Below are 22652 nucleotides of genomic sequence, written 5' to 3'. Positions count from 1 at the left end.
ATCTGTCAGGTGCTATTATCCGTACGTACAAGTCGCACTCGGCGTTTCCGTAAATTTCGGTGCAAATGCACGGTGCATTGCAGAGATGTCCTGAAAATTATGAGGACTCTTTGCAGGAGCCACTCTTAATATTAGCCAGGGTAGCATACCGGTTATGCAAAACTGGTTAACATCCCTGTCTTTCCTCTCTCTCGTTTTCCTTCCTTCCTTGCTCTACAACCGTTATTCTGCTGATTGTCACTGCGGCATTTTTTTTTAAAGATTACACTCTACGTGATCGGTAAACAAGGTCCCTGCTCAGTAAAGTATGTGAAGTGCTCAACGCATTCGAACCTAAATATATTGCACAATGGTACATCGACGTTGGTAGTTCCGTTGCTGTTCAAGAAGAGCGGTAATAGAGGCCAGTTGGTTGCACATATATGTCCTTGGGTAAACGCGAGGTAACGTATTTGGACGGACTGGACACACCACAACACGAAGCGCACCATGCTCTGTTGTGCCCAGTCCGTCCAAGTACTTTACGGTGCGATTAACCAAGACCTTGCTGTTCAAACCCAACTTCCTCTGAAACAGTATGAGCTGATACTACAGACGTTCACACGGTTCCTTCCGAACATCCTTGCCAGTGGGAGGAAGGCAAAGTCATCACAATAAAAAAAAGGCAGTGTACATTTTGTTTCTTTTGTTCCTCTCAATTTTCTTTTTGCCTCTTAGCAGTGAATGACAGCTTCTTCTTTTGTCTGTAGCGGCATTGCGGTTGCCAAAAGATCCCGCGATGCGATACCCTGACTTCAAAGCGTCGAGCAGTATCTCCTTGCAATCGCCCTTACGTACTCTTTAAACAAAGCAGCCCTCCTGTTTCCCAGCTATTGGGGTGCTGTGTGTAGTGGAATAAGAGTACAGCAGATGTCAGGGGCAAACGTTTCATGACGTTCTTGTCATCTGATTTTATCGACCAGTGACCAATGCAGCTACTCGTAAAAAGCGACGCTTACAGATAACGTTTGCGTTATGGTTCATCCCCCTCCCCCCCCCCCCCAAAAAAAAGAAAGATTTTACATAACGCTGGTCTAAGCCAAGCGTAGTTCTCTTCGCTCACTTCTTTATGGCAATAGCTTTGTGTGAAGCGTCTTTCACGTGCATCGAAATCTATATAAGCACGCGGGCCTCAAGCATATTGCTACAATTCGTTGTTAACGTCGTTGAAGTTAAAAGCGATACTGACAAACCTTTCAGCATTGACCACTTTTGAAAAGTGAAATGGCACGTGTCTCTCGCCATGCCATTAAATAGCTGCAATTTGTAACAGGGGGACCAGGAGTAAACATTACTTAAATGGCAGACGTGTATGGTCTAATGAAATAATTCGAACTAAGTCCAGACGTCCTTTATATGCAACCAAGGCAATGGCATTACCGCAACAGAACTTAGCCACAGTGTATCCAGTCATGTCTTATACAACTGCTCGTTTTGGCTACTGAGGCACGCCACAGAGCAAGACTGCTAGGCGATTTTCACTGCTTGCCCCCTCCCCCTTTCCTCCCACTGAACTGCGGCCGCCCCTTGATTGGAATCAACCATGCGACGTCGAGCTAAGGAGTCTAATGCCGATTCCACTAAGATGGGTGATGCGTGTATGTCGTGGTTTTTTTTTTTTTTAGAGCGCTTCTCTTAGGCGCCCGTTCCTGCGTTGAGCGGCGTCGCCGTCAGTGGCCTAATCGATAGACATGAACAAATATAATGAGAACAAAATTATCTCTGCGTGGCAGTCGAGCGTTCTACCACATAGCCACGCTAGTTCTTGAAACTCATTTGCAAAAAAAAAAAACCCTGTACAGGCGTCATGTATGGCAAGGAATCGCGTTAACCTATGTAATATAGCGTGGCAGAAGAGTAACATAACAAACAGTCATCACACGTTGCTAATTACGCAACGAGTATGGGGTTTAATGCTTCCCGCCCACTGCAATGTGCTCAGCCATAATTCTTCATCGTCATCAGCCACATGCAGCATCAACAAAGTGCACATACCTTACAGATGTGTAGCGGGTACCTCGCTTATCCGCAGAAAGACGAATAATGGCGTTGTGGGTGCAGTCCTACTTTACAAAAATTAGGATTTATGGCCTAGTCGATACCTTGAGGAAAGCCAAAACTTCAAACACAGTTGGCCTTGCCCCAACACGAAGCTGCGCTCAGAATTCGCATTAGGCAGTATCGTAATCGTCGGTGATTTTTTTTACAGTTAGTGATAGGCGAAAATAAAAATGAGCGTCGAGCGCGCTCATTTTCATTTTAGGGGCGAAGCTCCTTAAGGCGGCACCCGTTCGTCCCTCGTAGTCGTAGTAGTGCGTAATCAGTAGTAACGCTAGTACCAGATCTCGACCTCCAGGGTGGTGCCGGTGGGAGATTTTTCCTGTGCGTTGTTGAACAATAAAAAATTTGCAGCGTGCGCATTACCTAAAAGCCGAATTCTTCTGTCTCTCATTCCCCATTAGCAGCCATTGGCATGTTCCAGTAGGAAACGCTAGTAGAAGTTGAAGTGTAAGTGTTCGCTAAAAGCCGACTTCTTCTGTCTCTCATTCCCATTAGCAGCCATTGTTTACCTCCAAGGTAGTGCCTGGTAAGATTGCTCCTGTGCGTGATTAAAGAATAAAAATTTTGTTCAAAACGCTGTTGATTGATGAAATAAACCAACGAAATACGCCAGATGTTTTCTAAAAGCAAAACGAAAGAACACCAGATGTTTCTAAAGCAAAACGAAAAGACGCCAGCTGCTTAACGAAAGACGCCAGATGTTTTCTAAAGCAATGGTTTTCTAAACAATGAAAATTCACAGCGTACATGTAAAATTAAAGTGAGCTGCAAGTCGTCATAACTCATCGAACCTTTAGTATAAACGCGCCCGATCTCACGTCGGTGATGATGTACTGGGCAGAATTCACGGAAGATTCACGGTTTACCGATGAACCTCCGCAGCTTCGCCCACTCATCATCATTCACTCCGTGGATATGCTGTGATTTCTGCCTTTCACTAACAGCCGGCGTGCGCTTCTACAGCTGTGAGATTGCAAGGCGTACAAACAGCGCATAATAAAACATTCACTGATAACAATGCACATACGAATGGCCTCGACTGTAGGTGTATTCGCCTACTGGCGTCCAGCCACATTACATACGCGCATAGTGAACCACTTGTAACCGACGCCAAAACTGCCTGACATACATTTCAACTGCGTCCCACCAGTGAGACTGCCGGTGCTCGAAAATAATTCGCGAAGTCCCGGATTGTTAAATATACATCTTCTTATCAAACGTATACAGCTGACTGCTTTGGCGCCGGAAGCTGGCTGGAACGCCAGCTGTCTCTGCGCCACGGCCGACAGTTACGCGATCCGTTACGCGACATGCTACGCGATATGCGTTAAGATGCGCCGCTCCGATCAAACTTCGCGATAATGGTCGTCACGATAGCGCGTCGGTTGTCTCATCTCGCGATGGAAAAATTTTCCGCTGCTTCCGAGTTTGTTTTCCGCTGAGAAAACCGGGTTGGGGGAAGGGAGGCCGGCAGACAACGTACCACAGTGGGATGTGCACTGCCGCTCCTTATGAAACCATCAGACGTTCTTTATCTCTCCAAGTGTGGTCTGAGCTCGCTGCCTGTGATGGTGGGGGCGGGGGTGGTGAACGTTTTTCTGGCAGATGAGAACTCTGGCACCGCGCGTTTATAAGACGAGATGCAAGGTGAAACCAGCGCATCTTCTGGGCCAAAAACTGTTGCGTCGGATCCTATCTACACTAACCGTCCTCGCTTACCCACCTACTCTATCACACACGCACTCACCATCTCCAGACTTTCCCATCATATCTTCTTCATTACTTTATGTCGTCCCTGGCATTGCTTTAGCTGACCGTTCTCATATACACACTATCATGGAAAAAAAAAGTGAGAGCAGGATGGCGCCAGTGGTGGGCAAGGAGTTCGGCAGCGCAATCCCCCTTCCCCTCTACCCGCCCAAGGGATCTCACTTGTCATGGTGCACGCCATCCTGCGTGACTGTATTCAGCTGAGTCACATCATCAGAGGAAATGAATGAACGGATAAATCTTCGTATCAAATAAGGACATGACCTAAGGCGATAAAAGTTATTCACACTGAACTGCACCTGAGACACAAGCCAGAAACGCAGGAATTGAGCAAGAGATTCGTGAGAATATCGCAGCACAGGGTAAAACTGATCGAGTTGGTTGATGTTCATGATAAGCGTGAAGGCAGTGCAAATTGAACTAGAAAGGAATACCTAGGGCACATAATGAGAAGCAACGAGATTTTTTTTTTCGATACGAAGGGCAGTGGTGACAGACTCTCAATAGCAAGCGAAACAATGTTATTCTTGCTCGTCATCACACGAACATCGCAAAGAACATTTGGTGCATCATATAGACCTCAGGTACACCATGAACCTGAGGAAGTAGGTGCTCGTTTATGGGTTTCTAACTGCGAGAAACTGTAGTAAGAAAGGCAGCGTCTACATAGAAGCAAGACCATAGTCGAGACTCGAGAGCAGGAGAAAGATTCCAGGCCTCCAGATCGCGTGGCATCTTCGCCAACGTAGAACCCGGCGCTGTCAATGACCGTTCCGTCATCTGACGCGAACTCTGACAACAAACTCGAATTTTGTATTACGATACGCGTCTTCAGAGGAGGACATCCGTTGGTTTAACGCGATAAACGCCCGTACTTTTCGACGCCGGCCAAGTTTCTTGTTGCAGGCGGGCTTTTATTTCTCTTTAATGTACTGTGAAGATATTTTGGTAGTTGCGCGCAAGAACGATTAAAACCTCCGGGATTTATGTTTCACACTGTATCCTAGAAAAGTCAAAAGCGCTCTTTGTCGCGGGAAAACCGAAAATTAACGTTCTCGTGGCGTCTGAGAACAACCGAGATAAGCGCGCAACGCGAAAGGCTCGCGTATAGAAATTGCACACTAAGGTCATATTCGCATGTGGAACTCTACAAGACGGGAGGAGTATTATCATGAAAGTGCAACGACCACTTCCGTCGAGCGGTGATCTCTCCTGTACTTACTGTAGTCGACGTCGGGGGCAGAGTTGAGGAGCGCTTTATATGTACTCAAGAAACGCAACAAAGAAAAGCGACTAGCAGACTTCTTATGTTGTACGAATGCATGGCTTCGCGAGCAAATGTTTGCATACGTATTGTTCGTAGTCACTGGAGTAGAAATTATATAGGGATTTTAAAACGAAAGTGTTTCATGCCGGGGCCCACCAGGACTTTCATGACGTTTTTCCGTCACGGAAGTACGTCAGCAAAATGAACGCCATCAGATGGCAAAGAAAAAAAAAACTAAGAAAAAGTTCCATTGACGGGAGTCGAACCCATGACCACGGCGGGCGTTTAGCCCACTGAGCTACCGCCAAACACAATACGGAAGCTACATGAACGCGCCTTTTATCTTTCACACTTTCCTCTCACAGTGCTCTTGGATGGATGGATGGATGGATGGATGGATGGATGCTATGAGCGCCGCCTTTATAACGGGGCGGTGACACGTGTGCCACCAGGCTCGGAAAAAAAAAACGCGCCGCTGCTACGACAGTCCCATTCGATCGGCGCGTTTCCAATACAATTTTAATTTTGAGAACTCTTTAACGCACCGTCAGGTGGAGTCTTTAGCCCAAGTCTCACTTGGGCTAAAAGTTTCTGCTGCAGACTGGGAGAGGACGGACGTGTTTTTCGTGGGCTCCGGAATGACAGCGTCAGATAAGTTTTTTTGCATGATTCGAGCTTGTTTTTTTAGTTATATGAGTACATAAGCCACTAGATTGAAGCTTAATAGGGCTTACAATTTTGTACTGTTTCCTGTGTGACAGTCACCTGGGTCTTTTTTTTTTTTTTGTTCGGTCACCACGTGGCTGAAAGGCACACATGTGCTTTGAAGTATAGCATACTTGCGGAGTTTTGTAATACCATTTGACTCTAAGGGTAACTAATCCGCCGTGTGAACGATCTAGCCATGGTCAAAAAGACCGTAAAGTGTACAGGGTGCGGAATGGGATGGAAAATAGAGGTTTGTACGGATGAGAAGACAGAGGGAGCTGACGCCAAGTGTAAGCAATGCGAGTTAGAGGCGAAAATGGAAATAATGATGGCTGCCCAGAATGAGCTCATGGTAAGAATCGCCGAGCTGGAGATTGCGTTGGCGACAGAGCGGGAAAAAACGATGGCCATGGGGGAAAGGCTTAAGTCAGCCGAGGAGAAGTTAGCAAAGGTAGTAATGGTGAACAAAGAAACAAGCGACAGCGGGGCATCGACCCCCACAGTGGTAGACGCGAAGGGGGAAACAGGTTTGGAAAAGACAGGTGCAAGGGTCACAGGACCCAGCTTCCGCGAAGTAGTTTTGGGAAGGGGAGGGGACAAAGCAGCAGTGACACGCGCTAATAACCGAGGCAGTGGCCAGGTGCGGGACGGTCCAGCAGAAGAGTCGGAGCACGTGATAATCGCCGGGGACTCGAATTTAGTTAGATGCGAAGAAGCAGTCAAGGAAAGGGTGAGAGGCGACAAACGAGTTTTAATAGGGAAGTTCCCGGGACATAGGCTGAGATCAGTGATGAGACAAGCTAGCGCAAAACTCGCAACTAAGGCTAATGGACGTAACCTCGTGATAATCGCGGGAGGTCTAAACGACGTTTTGAATGAAGAATCAGCCGAACTAGCGACCACATTGGCGAAAGGGGTCGACGACATGCGCGCCATTTCCCCTCAGGTGCAGATAGTGGTATGCACAATACCGGAAGTACCAGTGAGGAATATCAACTTGCAAAGAGCGGTTGTCGACGCAAACAAAGAGATATGGCGAATTAGTCGAGAGAAGGGCTTCGAGGTAGTGGATATAAACAGGGAGGTGCACAGGTGGGGCGGTTTCCAAAGAGACAGAATTCACTTCGATAAGAGCCTTGGTCATGAGGTGGGTTGGCGACTTGCAGGTCGCGCAGTAGCTTTTTTGGGGGGCACGCGGGCCCTTCGGTGCCCAGCGTAGCTTGTAATGAGGAAAACAACCAGGGGGACTCTTTGACAGGCAGTATAGCGAAAAACCAGAGAAAAGGTAAAAGAAGGGAGAAGGCGCGTGTTGCAATTAGTTACATAAACATGCAGGGTGGCAGAAAAAGGCAAAATGGTTAGAGATTGAGGAGCAGTTAAGCAAGGAACAGATAGGTGTTTATGCGGTTACAGAAACACACCTTAGAGACTTGGAAGAGCCACCCCATATTGACAATTATATTTGGGAAGGATGTAACAGGATCACATCAGAAAGGAGAGGTGGGGGTGTTGGAATGCTAATCCATAGCAGAACAAAATTGGATAGAGTGAAACAAACGTGTTCAGAGCACATGTGGGTTTCGGGTACAGTAGGTGGAAAGAAAACGTGGCTAGGTGTAGCTTACTTGTGGACGGGGAATAACTGCAGAGAAAAGAATCTGGAGATAGTGAAATGCATAAGCACCGATATTAAAGAATTTGGTCCTGATGCCGAAATAATCCTTCTAGGGGACATGAACGCTCACATTCATGACCTTGACGGATATTCAGACACCAATGGCAAGTTATTGCTAGATCTCTGCGAGCAACATAGTCTTGAGATAGTTAACGTGGGGCCTAAATGTGAGGGGCAGATCACGTGGGAAGTCGGAAACCGGCAATCGAGCATTGATTATTGTCTCATGACAGAAGGAATATATGACAAACTTAGAGAGATGAGAATAGACGAGGAAGGTATTAACAGCTTGGGTAGTGATCATAAACGCATAATATTACAAATGGGATATAAAACTGATAATAAGAACATAGAATCAAAGTTTGGCAGCTTGTATCTAAATGACAAACAAATAACAAATATAGCCGCAAGAGTCGAGGAAAAAGTAGACGAACTACCAGGTAAAGACTGGAAGTATAGTGAGCTACTACATATAATCACAAAAGAAATGGAAAAAGAGAGGAAAACTATTTGTTGGAAAGGAAAGAGAAAGCCAAAAAGTTGGTGGAACAAAGAAATCCGGGAGGCGATCGAGAAGCGACGTGAGGCATCACGGGAGCACAGACAAGCAAAAAAGGAGAAGCGGCCACAGCACGAAGTCAACCAAATATGGGAAATATACTTAGAGCAAAAATCCATTGTGCAGAAATTAGTCGAGGCAAAAATTAAAGGTGAAAGTGAACGTTGGATGACAGAGATTCGCGAAAAGAAGGCCGCGCCTAGGATATTTTGGAGCCACCTAAAAGCGCTGGGTAGGAAGTCTGTCACAATGCAACAACATATGGTAGATGAAGGAGGAAATCAATTGGAAGGGTATGAAGCGCTAGGTTACATCCGAAAGATAACAGCCGATTCGTTTAAAAAGGTCGCCCAGGGGATTCCCCCGGTGAGTAAAAGTGCGCAAAGGAGTGCAACCGACGAAGATGTAGTACTAGAGAATTTCAATTGGAAGAAAGCCGAAGGAAAAATTCCTAAGCGCACTACACCGGGCTTAGATGGGGTTCCCATCAGCCTCATTAACGAACTCGGACATAACACTAAAGAAGCACTGCTGAAATCCGTAGAAAAGTGCTTACAGGAGAGGGAAATACCAGACAGTTGGCGAAAAAGTAGAATGAACTTAATCTATAAAGGCAGGGGAGAAAAGGATAACATTCGATCGTATAGACCGCTAACCATTACATCGGTGCTATACAGGTTGGCGATGCAGGCAGTAAAATTAAAAATAGAAGCGTGGGTAGAACAAAATGATATTTTGGGAGAACTTCAGAATGGATTTCGAATCGACAGGCGGTTAGACGATAATCTGTTTGTTCTTACCCAGTGTATAGAAATATTGAAAATAGAAAACAGGCCCTTATACGTAGCTTATCTAGATATTACCGGGGCGTATGACAACGTTAATCAGGAAATTTTGTGGGATATACTGAAAGAAGTGGGCATAGGTGACGACTGTATACAGCTTTTGAGGGAAATATACCGAGAAAATACAGTTTGTATAGAATGGGAAGGAATAAGTAGCAAGGACAGCGTTGAAATCAGCAAGGGGCTGAGACAGGGATGTCCTTTGTCCCCGCTGTTATTCATGCTGTACATGGTGAGGATGGAAAAAGCGCTAGAAGGTAGCAACATTGGATTTAATTTGTCGCACAAACAGGTCGGCACGATGGTTGAGCAGAAGCTTCCAGGTCTATTTTATGCTGATGATATTGTCTTATTTGCGGACAGTCAAGATGATATACAGCGACTGGCAGATATATGCGGAAGGGAATGTGAGGCTTTAGGACTAGGATTTAGTGCAACAAAATGTGGATTGATGGTATTCAATGATCACGAAAACCATGCGGTCTTTATACAGGGCCAAAAAATACCGAGGGTAAGCGAGTACAAGTACCTCGGAGTATGGGTAAATGAGGGGGATAGATATATGGAGGTACAAGAGAAAGCATCGGTAGCAAAGGGAAAGAGGAATGCTGCAATTATGAAGCACAGAGCTTTATGGGGGTACAATAGGTACGAGGTGCTTCGAGGGCTGTGGAAGGGTGCGATGGTCCCGGGGCTTACATTTGGGAACTCAGTGGTGTGCATGAAGTCAGAGGTACAATCAGGAATGGATGTAAATCAAAGGACGGTGGGCCGCCTCGCGTTGGGCGCTCACGGGAAGACGACAATTGAGGCTGTAAAGGGTGATATGGGATGGACAGGCTTTGAAGTGCGGGAAGCTCAGAGCAAAATGAGATTCGAAGAGAGGCTGAGGAAAATGAAGAAGAGTAGATGGGCAGAGAAGGTTTTCAGGTATTTGTATAGAAAAAGCGTTGACACGCAGTGGAGAAAAAGAACTAGGAGGCTCACCAGTAAATATACGGCTAGCAGTGCGGGCGATATGGCAACAAGGAGCATTAAGCGGAAGGTCAGAGAGGCGGAGAGGACTTATTGGATGGCAGCGATGGAAAAGAAGCCGGCTCTGAGTAACTACCGAAAGGGAAAAAACGAAATAAGGAGGGAAAGGTTTTATGATAATTCAAGGGGAAGCGCTTTACTGTTTGAAGCAAGGTCGGGCTGCCTTAGAACGCGTAGTTATAAAGCGAGATTCAGTAACGAAGAAGAACAATGTACATGCTGCGGGGGAACTAAGGAAACGATGGAACATGTACTGATTGAATGTGGCGATATTCACCCAGCTATACGTGTGGGCACGAGTCTACATGAAGCCTTGGGTTTTAGGGACAACAATGGAAAGCTGAACACGTCCACGATAGAAATAAGTAAGAGACGGTTAGAGTATTGGTGGCAGAAAAGTAGAGATAAAGAACAAAAATAAATAATGGGGGGAAAAATAAGGTCATTCTGCCTTAAGAGGCAGAGAGATAGACCGTGAATTTATATTTTTTTGGTATAATAACATAGATTTAATAAATGTAAATAAGGTATTAGGCCAACATAAAACAAGGAAGCTTTTTTTTTTTTTTCGAGCCTGGTGGCAGACATGTCACCGCCCCGTTACAAAGGGGACGCTCATAGCATCCATCCATCCATCCATCCATCACTCATAGCATCCATCCATATCGAAAAATGGATGGAGGGAAGACACGGCGCGAGTATCGTTTCTGTTCGCGTTTCACGACGCTTTCAATAAATGCATATCGAGTATCAGTGTTTATTATGTGCTTTTTGATGCCATCTTTGCGCGGGATCCACCATATGCGGTGTCCACGTATATGTTAAGAACTTCAGCTACCGCAAGGGTTAGATCATGATCACGGGCGTTTGTCGTCGGTACGGAGATGTGCCACTAGGCGTCAACGTGAGTGCGATGCGTCCACATCAAGCAGTGCTACATCTGTCCAACAGGGGCGTAGCCAAGGGGGGGGGGGATTCAACCCCCCCCCCCGAAATTTTTCAGTTTTGCTTGCGTATATAGGCACGCATACATACGAACGCACGCATGAACATACATAAAGTATGGTTGAAACCCCCCCCCCCCCCCCGAAAAAAAATTTCTGGCTACGCCCCTGCTGTCCAACAACAGTAGACAACAGTAGACATGGTAAAAGCTCTCATATACCGACGCACCATAAGCAATAAACTACTTCTGTGATGACACGTTTCACTTTCGTGTTATACCGATTCCTATGACGGAGGGATCAGCCATCTTTTTTTTTAACACGAGTGTTTTATCCCAGGGTCCACCAAGACTTCAGTGACGTATTTCCGTCACGGAAATGACGTCTAAAAATGCACACGATCATATGGCAAAGCAAAAAATCGCATCAACGGCAGTCGAACCCACGACCTCTCAGTCCGCGACAACAGATGTCATGCACGCTATCCACTGTGCCACAGTCACACACTCTGGAGGCTTTGCAAACGCGCCTTTTATATTTCACACCTTCCTCACACAGTGCTCTTGGTCGGAGTGGCGGTGTCGCTGTCTGGGAGCGGTAAAGTGAAGTAAAGGATTATGACCCTGGCCTCCGCGATTAGCTCCTGCAATGCGTCGTTCCATTCGGCGCGATTCAATTAAAAACGGGCTAAGGTCGCCACCGCGAGGTGGCGACCTTAGCACAAGCCTCGGCCTTGCTCATAACACCCTTCCATATTAAAGGGCCCCTCACCAGGCCACATAGCACATTTTAGTTAGCCGCTGGAAGTTGTTGTGTGCCGAATGAAGAGCAGTATGCCGCAAGAATTTTTCAAATCGGTCCCTTACGAGCTGAGAAAAACAATAATTTGTAGCGGCGCGAAACCATGATGCGAGGAGGCGAGTTTCAAACCCTTGCCACTCGCCCCGTGTAGCCTTAGCAAGCCAAATCCCTTCCCTGCCCTCTTCATTTGACACATACGCATGAACACGTCATGCGCGTGCATGATCACGTGCGCATGACGTGCCCGAGCCAGCCCGAGCACGCGAGCGGCGTTGCACGGCCGCTACCTTTGTTTTTATGTAGCGGCCGTGGGCGTTTTGTCGGCGTTCTCTGTGATGTACTGCCTGTTTCTGCGGGACGGGCATGAAAGTTGAGACACTTCTACTGGCACGAGAGTGGCGGTATCATGAGCCAGTGCCGCATTAACTTTTACTTGGACGCGGTAGAATAAATGAGCATAATGAGTGCTCGATGCGCTAACCACGGGGACACGAACGCATGGGAAAGGGAGGCACATTAGCCCCGCATCTCGCTGCAATTCACGAAAAAAAAAATGAATAAGACGCACACATTCCCTTTGTGTGTCTCATTATTTCTGTCAAGTTTTATTAATCTATTCAAGCAGCAAATTACACAAACTACACATGTCGTGTCAAATAATTATCGCAGTGTCACGTGCTACTGTTGGCGACGTCAGAACACAGTCGTCTACGTAGAGGAGCGACGTCACAGCACTACCATCTACGTTGGGCCATTTTCTCATGTATGTCATCCCCTCATTCTCTAAAGCGCGCGCCCGCGAGAGGAAGGGCAAGCAGCGTTCACCTTGAAATTTGACCCATTTCCGCGGCGCGTAGCGTTGCAAATTTTGGCAGACGTGATCGTGAACGCCCAGTGTATGCATTGCGCTTGTTAGCTCAAAACTGTCAAACCTGGTGAGGGGCCCTTTAAAGATAGCTCTGCGACACGCGCCTGCGTCGCCTGGCTGTAACACCGCGTTCCCCGCTTACGCTCGCCCCGAGGAGGAGGAGGAGGAGGAAGGAAATGAAGGAAACGCAGGGAGGTTAACCAGACGCGCGTCCGGTTTGCTACCCTACGCCGGGGGAAGGGATGAAGGGATTAAAAGAAAGAATGAAGAGGGAAGAAGGCACTGTCAGGGTACATATGCCCCGAGAAAAATCGCGGCTGGCCTAGGGGGGTAGATACGACGCGCGTTGCGTTTCTCTCTTGTCCCGCCGTGGTGTTTAATAACTCTTTAAACACCACGTTCTGCGTCCAGTCAGCGACGCTCTTCTGGCTGTCACACCGCTTTCTGTTATTACGCTCTCACCGTTTACTACAACAGCTGCCACAAAGGTTTGTTTAATCATTGATCATGGAGGTTAGTCGTCAGGATGAACATGTGCAACCAAGCGTCTACGTGGGTGCATCCACGTTAAATGGTGCTATAGACGATTTTCCGCAGCGTCGCACGGGCGCTGCCATGTTTGATCACGTGATCGTAACTGGCCTTCCCCCAGCCATTTGGCGCTGCCCCAGCCAACGCATTGGGCCAGCGAAGCGGCCGTGGCCGTACCACACAAGCTGGTTGCAACAGGGTGTAAGCAAGTGACATGCTTACGCAGCAAAACAGTTCCACATGTAATCGCCCTAAAGTTGAAAATGTTGAGACATTTGCGCTTGTTTGGTACGTACCACGCCACAACGATAAGCGATATGTTTCATCTACTTCGTATTTATGGCGTATACCTTTAATTGTTCTATTAACAACCGCCAGTAGCTGGGGTTACAAGCCAATATGGCAGCACCCATGCAGACGCGACAGCCCGCTTCGATCCGAACTCGCGCTTGCTACTAGCCCACTGTCCTCACAGCAATAAATAAATGGCAAAATTGGCCATCGCTTTGTGTCAGCTCACGCTGGAGAAAAAGCGTCAGGTATGCTTTGTCTTTATTATTGCGATCAGCTCTGTTTATTTAGTCATGCCTGCTAAGCCTTGTCTTCGACAATATGAGAATGAATCTTGGAAACACTGCAAAATACCGACGAGTACATTGCTCTCGAAGCTTCAGGACACGAATATAAAGCAAATAAATGCGTAGGTTTGGAACTTACGGGCCACACAGCGCAGGACGACGACGTGATAAATTCGAGGCGGAAGGAAACTGCATCCACAGGTGCCGCCATGTTTACTTTTCCGACGCTGCCGTCTGCTCGCTTTTACTCGCGTGCGCGCAGACGCTATGGGACCGCCGAGCAGACGACACGACACGGATGGAGACATATTGAGCAGCGCTGCCAAAGGCCACGGCATGGGCATGGCCATACAGACGGCCACAGTAGGGGGACGGCCACGGTGCAGTGGTGCCATCTAGTTTTGATTGAACAAACCAGCTGCGGAAAATCGTCTATAGTTGCCAAACACCAATAGACATTGTGCAGGCTATCTTATATCAATGTACTGTAAAAGTTCAACTATTGCTGTAGAAACAAGTTTTACGATTCCTATGACGGAGGGATCCACCATGTTTTTCTTTTCTTCATTCGCATTCGGACAAACCCATGCTCTCATATTTCACTAGGACGCGTTAAAACTGCAGTCAGTCAGACAGGGCTTGAAGCACAGCCTTTTGCTGGAACCTTGCTGGCTATAGCGCCATTTTTTGAGAAATGTCGACTCGAAGTGTGGCGCAAAGTTCATTGCTGACCCGAAGGTAGCGGGATCGAATCCTGGCCTCGGCATCTGCATTTCGATAGAGCCGAAGTACTTGAGGACCGTGTATTTAGATTTAGGTGCACGTTAAAGAACACCACATGGTAAAAATTCCCGGAGCCCTCCACTACGGCGTCCCTCATAATCATATCATGATTTTCCTAAACTGGTTAACCTCCCTGCCTTTCGTTCTCTAATATTTCTTCTCTCTCTTGGGACGTAAAACCCCAACAGTTATTATTAATTAATATTACCGAAGTGTACTGCTGCTTCTGCTTGTACATTCCTTTTTCAGCGTTTTCTGAAATGTGGTAACCTTTTATCATATCTTTAAGGATGTCCAGGCAGCGTAAAATCACGCGCCGAGGAAATATTGTTGCTAAGCAAATAGAACAAGAAAATAGAAGTGTCACTCATTTTAAAGTCTAGTGCGGCCATCCGACACCGATGGCTGGCCTGATTATGGGGAATGCAAGGCCAATGATAATAAGCGAAGCGGCAATGACGTCATGGAGATTGTGATGGGCGACGGCTCGTCAAGCAGACTGACGAAATTTGTTGCAAGAACATCGCCACTCGTCTTTCTCTTCTGCTTATTTCCTTGCTTATCAAGCGTCCTCGTACAGTTGAGAGTAGGTGTGATACTATTGAAACTCGCGATCTGCTAAATCTGTTCAATGTTCTTCGGTGTCTTTATAACAGCTATTGCCAGGAAACTAGATATAAAATTAGAGAGACGACCAGCTTTGTAATCATACGCTTTGTGTTTACAGGCGGCATGTGTCATACTTATGCCTACACTCACCACGAGGTGCGTGACAGAGCTTAAACTCCCCTTCCTCGATCTGTGAACCAACACTTCGTTTGCTTCTTTCTAAGGAGCTTCGTAACGGCTTCCTTATCAAGATCTACCGTAAATGTCTGCCTTGTCCCGAAAATGACCACTTCTCTCCACGCCCGACGCTTCGAGGCTGGTGTCTACCCGCTAAAAAAAGAAAATAAGAGATAGGAAAAGAAAGCAAGGCGTACGCGCGCTAACTCTTCAGAGCACGCGTTGCGGGTACGGTGCGACACGCACGTTATCGGGCACGGCTCGCCACTCCCCCAAGCTTCATTCTCCTGAAAGACAGAGATAACCGGCACTCTCGTGGCCGTCTTGTTTACATCAGCGTCCTCTGCCACGGCGGGAATGGCTTGTTTCGAGATACTATACAAGGAACTGGGCCTTCCGGAGTGAGTAAGTCGCCGCGTCATTTTGCCCAGTGGAATTGCCCCCGAAAACTTCTCCCCCCCCCCCTCTCCGATTTCGAGAGGATCCACCTTCGTGCTTGCCGGCTCGTGAGGATTCAATCGAGGAGAAAGCATCACTTTCATGGGCGACAAGGCTGTTCCGATCAGCTGCTCATGACTTTGCCGTGGCGTCCGGTTGGCCGCTCCTTGCGAACGGTGTATTGCGAGATCTCACGGGAAGTGGACAGTTAGTGTCTTCCTCGAGGCGAGCTATACGTACACGCGCGCACGCTCTCTCGCGATATTCGTGGCCGATCGAGCGCCTCGGTCAGTCATTTGCTTCGCACGCGAAGCGCGGGGCAGACATCGCAGACGATGGCGTGCGAAGGAAAGGTGTACGTTCCCAGTGCGAGCGATCCGGAAGGCGGAACAACGGTAAGCGCATGTCTTGTATGGACGACTGTCTTGATTCATCGATTCCCTCTTTCCGCTTGCAGCTGCATGTCGAAGCTATAAATAGAACGTATTTTAAACATCACCGCCCCAGCGCTCCGTACGAATGGTTTACCGGCGAAGCTGAGACTTGCTGCCTCGGTGTTTATTTCGAGCTGAGGTAAACTGAAGTGTCTTCTCTTGTGGCTTTTGATTTCTCTATCAGCACATTTAAGAGATGCGTGCTTCGAGCTTTGCGTTTGGTGACGTCAGCTTCAAGGATATTAAGAGTACCTAAAGGATTTTATGGGTTGTGATTCATGCTGCGGCGGGTACTATTCCCGACAAAAACTGGAGAGAAACTAATGCGAGCCAGGAGACCCTTCGAGGTAGCGTATGCTAGGATTGCTTCATTATAGTTTCTACGCACTCACGGGCAAACACACCGCCACATTTTTACACTGCCTGCCCTACACAGCTTGGCTGTAAGAAAGTATTATACACCTACAGCCACTGTCAGAAGTTGTAGGTGGAAGTAATGAGGCGACTAAGACAGCTGCGTCTTTGCCACGCTGTCCGGGACCATGACACCGAGACTAAGTTGAAAACTTCTTGCGCACTTATTCCCTAGGGCGAAACCCTGAAAATTTCGCCCAAGTGTCTATGTGGTTGAAAGTATATGTGGTTGAAAGATATTAGGAACTGTAAGTTTCCCCTATTTGTTCTTGCTGCTTCAGTAGCACGCTTTGAAGCTTGAGGTCAGACATTCATTTTGTTTTTCTGTTGGAGTTTGCTCGAATTTTTCATTCTCGCAGGGCACCTTTCGTCACTGATATTGCTCAGTTTGTCGCGAGCCAAGGCATCGCGTTCGCTGCAGGCTTCTTTGCCTCTCCTCACGTTTCGGTCCCATTCGTCCTTCCCCTGTGCCGTGCGAACAACCAGGCTCATCCTGTTAACTTTCATGTCTTTCCTTGATCGCTTCACTTTACCTATATCTTGTTATCCTGGCGTATGATTTACATCTCGCCAATTCAGTGATTTCCAAAGTTCTGCTCGAACACAAGAACATCTTGTGCTAGAACTCCGGTGGTGCTTTAATTACCGAAAAAAGAGTTCATCACGGATAGTGTTCAACAGCCCTAACGAACGGAGGAACTACGACGCATGTCTTAGTGTAGGGCGGCGAGACTTGTTTCCGAACACTTCAGCACCCGTGAACGTACGCGAAACCAGACATACATGGACGTTCTTTCGTATCGCTTATATCGAAATATGGAGGCGAACATTTACCGGTTTTCTCTGGAGTGGTACGCTTCAAAATACATCAACCTAGACGGTCAACCCAGTGTGCTCTTGTAGCGAACGTTTGCTCTTTCTAGTAACTTCACAACTACAGCATGTTTACGACTTCTACTCTAGAAAGTTTACTCTTTCTAGCAACTTCCCAACACGTATAGCAACGACGCATGAAAAGCGATAAGCGAGGAAACGAGGTGGCAGGCTGTATTCGCCATAGCGACACAACCATTCAAAGCACACACAACACATATGCGAACTGCACTGTATAGCCATGGCCAATAAACAACGAAATAAATGCTGTCATACGAAAGCATTTCACTCCGGGCTGCAACTTTTCTTCATAGTAAAAACAGCGACGTAGCTCTTTTTACGGGCATGCACGGCTCATTTGCGGGACTGTAAAGCTCTTCAGCGCGGTTGCCACAATTCATTCCATGGTATCGCCTTGTTCATGGCAGTATAGTGAAATGACACAACGGAGACTCGCAAGCAAGGCATTGTCACTCTCCGGGAATATCGTGATTTTGGCCTTAGCAGGAAGTTTCTGTTGTACATCTTTTATTAGCGGCCTCCGTTTTCACAATAATGTACACGACACTTCATTTTCTCCCGCGCTATCCTTCTTGGATAAGAAGAGATAGACAGGTCATAGTATTAGCGGAAGATTAGGGGTCTCCAACTTGGTACTTGGGAAGAAAAATCAGTAAACTGGCGTTGCGAAATGCATAAAACGCGCGCACGTATACACTCAAAGTTGTAGTTCGAGGCTTTGTTCCCCGTCTTGTGTTCCCAAACAACACTAAAGTTCTTTTGACGCTTGAAGCGCACAGGCGGCTTACTTTCTTTTTATTATTTTTTTTTCTTTTTGAGTGAGCTGAGCACCTCCTACAGTTCACACGAATCACGACGCGCACTTATCGGAACTTAAATACACTGCCACTAACACAGGAAAGAGGGTATGAAGTTGGGCGAACGTATGCGTGTAAGTAATCGCACAAGTAACAGAAGAACAAAAGAAGAAAAAAAAACACGCATTGGTTCGAACGATGTGATTCGTTTTTTTTTTTTAATGCGAAGCATTTCTTAGCGAACTTCTGCGACTTTGAGCTTATCTATCTATCTATCTATCTATCTATCTATCTATCTATCTATCTATCTATCTATCTATCTATCTATCTATCTATCTATCTATCTATCTATCTATCTATCTGTCTGTCTGTCTGTCTGTCTGTCTGTCTGTCTGTCTGTCTGTCTGTCTGTCTTGTCTGTCTGTCTGTCTGTCTGTCTGTCTGTCTAGCCGCCTACGACTTTGTGCTCTCCTGGCCGTTTCGTTAATCGGATGTATACCAAAATTGGTGTGTCATAACACGGCCTTATTAGGAACATAACTGACAGGTCATATCATGAAAAACATGACACAAATCATGAAAAACATCACACGCATGTCATGAACATCATGATTTACATTCCATGGCCTTTGGGCTCCCTCCCTGGCCGTTCCGTTAATCGGATGTATACCACAATTGGTGTGTCATAAGATGGCCTTATCACGAACATAAATGACAGGTCATATCATGAAAATCATGACGCGCATGTCATGAACAGCATGATTTACATTCCACGGCCTTTGGGCTCTTGCGGCCGTTCCGTTAATTTCATATATACCAAAATTGGTACGGCGTGACAAGAGTTCATGACGAACATAATGACAGGTCTCACATGCAAATCATGACGCGCATGTCATGTGCAGCATGATTTACATGACGTGGTCTCGGGGCGCTCGCGGCCGTTTGAATGAAGGGATACATACGAAAACTGGTAATACGAGACATTTCTGTATGGCGAACATAACTGACACGTGGTAACATGAAAATCATGATATGCATATCATGTATGACATGACTTACATGCCACGCTCATGGCGCACTCGCGGCCGTTTCGCTAGATTGATATACACCAAAATTGGTATTGTGCGGTGTGACTTTATGAAGAACATGAATAACAGGTGGTAGCACGAAAACCATGACATCCATGACGTGTATGTCATGATTTACATGCCACGCTCATGGTGCATTCGCATCCGTTTCGCTTGCGTGATATACACCAAAATTGGTGTTACGCGACACGACTGTATGACGAACATAAGTGAGACGTGGTAACATAAAAATCATGACATGCAAGTCATGTACGACCTGATTTACATGCCACGCTCATGATGCGCTAGCGGAAGTTTCAGTAGATTGATATATACCAAGATTGGTATTGCGCGATGTGACTGTATGAAGAACATGAATGACAGTTGGTAAGATGAAGACCATGACATGCATGTCATGTATGTCATGATTTAATTGCCACGCTCATGACGCACTCGTGCCGTTTCGCTTGCTTGGCACACCAAAATTGGTATTGCGCGACGCGACTGCATGACGAACGTAAATGAGAGGTGGTAACATGGAAATCATGACATGCAGGTTATGTATGTCATGATTTACATGCCGCGCTCATTGTGCATTCCCGGCCGTTTCGCTAGCTTGGTATACACCAAAATTGGTATTGCTTGACGCCACTGTATGACGAACGTAAATGAAAGGTGGTAACACGATAATCATGACATGCGTGAATTGTACGTCATGATTTACATGCCATGCTCATGGCGCACTGGTGGCCGTTTCGCTAGATTGATATATGCACCAAAATTGTTATTGCGCGATGTGACTATGAAGAACATGAATAATAGGTGGTAACATGAAAACTATGACATGCATGCCATGTGTGTCATGACTTACATGCCACGCTCATGGTGCATTCGCGGCCGTTTCGATAGCTTGATATACACCAAAACTGGTATTGCGCGATGTGACTGTATGATGAACATTAGTGACAGGTGGTAACATGAAAAACCATAATATTCATGTCATGTATGGCATGATTTACATGCTCTACTCATGGTGCAGTCACGGCCATTTTGCTCCTTTAATATACACCAAAATTGGTATTGCGCGATGTGACTGTATGACGAACATAAATGAGAGGTCTTAACATGCGAATCATGTTATGCATGTCATGTAGTACGGTATGATTTACATGCCACTGTCATGGTGCGCTTCCGGCCGCTTTGTTAACGTGATATATACCAAAATTAGTATGGCATGACACGAGTGCGTGATGAACATAAACGACAGGTCATGCATTTATATACCAGAATATGCGTTTCATTGGCATGGTGTACACTAGATTGGGCATGCATGCGTGCATGGCAAACATGCGATATATGGTGGACTAGATGCCATGGCATGAATGATTTCATTTGGCTCAAAGACGAACAAGGCGATGTATGCAGCTCTTTGCTGGCTGCTTCGCATTACATCGATTCCCACAGTGCGTGGGATCTGCCGAATTTTTTTTCCTTCTGATTTAACGTTGCCTGGGGGCTGTCAAGGCAGGTTCCCAATAGCTGTTTAAGGTTCGAGGTGCAAAATATGAGGACAAATTAAAGGCTATCGATATTTTCTATCCTTTTGAAAGAAATAATGCCAGGTTCGAACTTCTGGTGCCAAGCCTGAAGGAAGTGCGGAGCTGGGCCGCCGTCTCTGTCTCTTTATTTTGCTCTTTCTTTCATCATCTCTTTATTTCTTTTTCGCTTCTCTCTATTTTTTTATTGCGATAGCAATTATATGGACAGTCTCGGCTGGATTTTGCCGTCGCCGTCGCCGTCGCCGCCGTCATGCACCGTATATGTATAAGTATGCATATATATATATATATAAAGGCCCCAAAGAAAAATAATTCAGAAAAATGCTTCCGAAGCGCGGAATTGAACCAGGGACCTCTTTTATATCGCTTCTTTCTCTCTGTTTATTTCTCTTTCTTTCTTCCTTTCTTTCTTTGTTTCTTTCTTTCTATATATTTCTTTCTATCTCTCGCTCCTTCTATCTTTCTCTTTCTTCCGTTTCTTTCTCTCTATTTCGCTTTCTTTCTATGCTATGCTTTACTCCCTGCCCTCCTCCTCACCCTTTCCTCGCATCCCCCCTCCTCACTCTCACTTTCCCACCCCCTTGATATACTATACTATATAAAGCTATGTTATGCCCTGCTAACGTGCCTGGATAGCCGAGAGGTTACGATGCTCGCTTTCGTGGGTTACGCGCGTTCGAATCCCGCCTCGTAAAGAAATTTTTTTCGTCGAGAATTTCTTTTTCTCTTTCTTCCTTTCTTTCTCTCTTTCTTTCTTTCTCTCTCTTTGTTTCTCTCTCTCTCTCTCTACTCGTTGTCTCACCCATCAGTTATTCCATCCCGCGCAGGAGAAGTCGGCGCACGTGTTCTGGCAGCGAAGCAGAAGATGAGGAAGAGGACGAACATAGCGCGTGCCGTATCGTGATAGTTTTCTCTTCGCGGATTACAACTAAAGGCTGGCATAAGCAGCTCCTCCGTTAAAATCATGCATGACACCTACTTGCGCCTAGTGCCATATAAAAGAGATAGCAACACAACGTAATCATTAGAAAGACCTTTGTGCTGCCTAGGCAGGCCAAGCGGTGTCTTTTTTGAATAGTATTTCTTCTGCTCATGCACGTATCCATCTCCTTCTCCGTCTTCCTAACTTACCTTTGCATAAATCGCATGTTACGTTATACTAGGGCTATACAACGGGGAAATCGTACGCAGATTTATGGAGGGACGCTGACTGCATTTGCAGGCGATGCGAATGAAATGTCGAGTCTAAAACGCACATTGATGAAGGCAGCGTGTTTTACGCTGCGGTGGAACTACGCTACCCACAATAGAGGTCGCTGCTTACGCCCATGAGCACCTCTGCATAAATCACCGACGAGATTTCCGTTGCGCATGAGAAGTGGTGGAACAGGCGACTCGTTCAAAGCTCGGCCCGAGTGTAAAAACCTCCGCCGGACAACTTCTCAAGAATGCCGTAACTACTTGGAGCAGTGTCACATGCTCAGGAGCTCCGCACCCGCAGCTTTTAGGTTACTACACCCGAGTATTTGCTATAGATACGCCGTAAGAATTTCACGACAGTCATGGCGTTATCTGAAGCACTTGGCGCTTCTTTGCTCGTTCTTGAAACTGGAGCGGCTGGTTGCGCTGCTGCGGCTGTGGCATGTAGTTTGGCAGCGTTGTCGCGAGCTCTTCGCCAACGCTGCACGAGTGCGGTCGTTGTACTAGCGTTATGCAAGCTGCGTCTTGAAATGTTTTTTTGTTTTACATACTGAGCAAAGTAACATCGTGACATTGTGGTAGGACACCTACTGAGCAGT

At 46.6% G+C, this 22652-nt stretch overlaps 1 protein-coding gene across 2 annotated transcripts in view; it reads left to right on the top strand.

Annotated features, from left to right (window-relative positions):
* The window catches only part of LOC125756160 (excitatory amino acid transporter 2-like), a 64792-nt gene that overhangs the window by 4476 nt on the left and 37664 nt on the right, over window positions 1-22652 (top strand). Inside the window, exon 1 of one of the 2 annotated variants that reach the window (XM_037653503.2) lies at window positions 15940-16083. The exons of the other annotated variant lie outside the window; for it this stretch is intronic. Within the exon in view, the coding sequence (XP_037509431.2) occupies window positions 16024-16083 (60 nt within the window). The 5' untranslated portion in view covers window positions 15940-16023. Of the gene's footprint in view, window positions 1-15939; window positions 16084-22652 lie in introns of those variants that run through there. 2 annotated transcript variants of the gene reach the window in all.

The sequence above is a fragment of the Rhipicephalus sanguineus genome, chromosome 3, assembly GCF_013339695.2.
Source record: "Rhipicephalus sanguineus isolate Rsan-2018 chromosome 3, BIME_Rsan_1.4, whole genome shotgun sequence".
NCBI classification, from domain to species: domain Eukaryota; kingdom Metazoa; phylum Arthropoda; class Arachnida; order Ixodida; family Ixodidae; genus Rhipicephalus; species Rhipicephalus sanguineus.
This window is presented reverse-complemented; position numbering and strand designations above follow the sequence as displayed.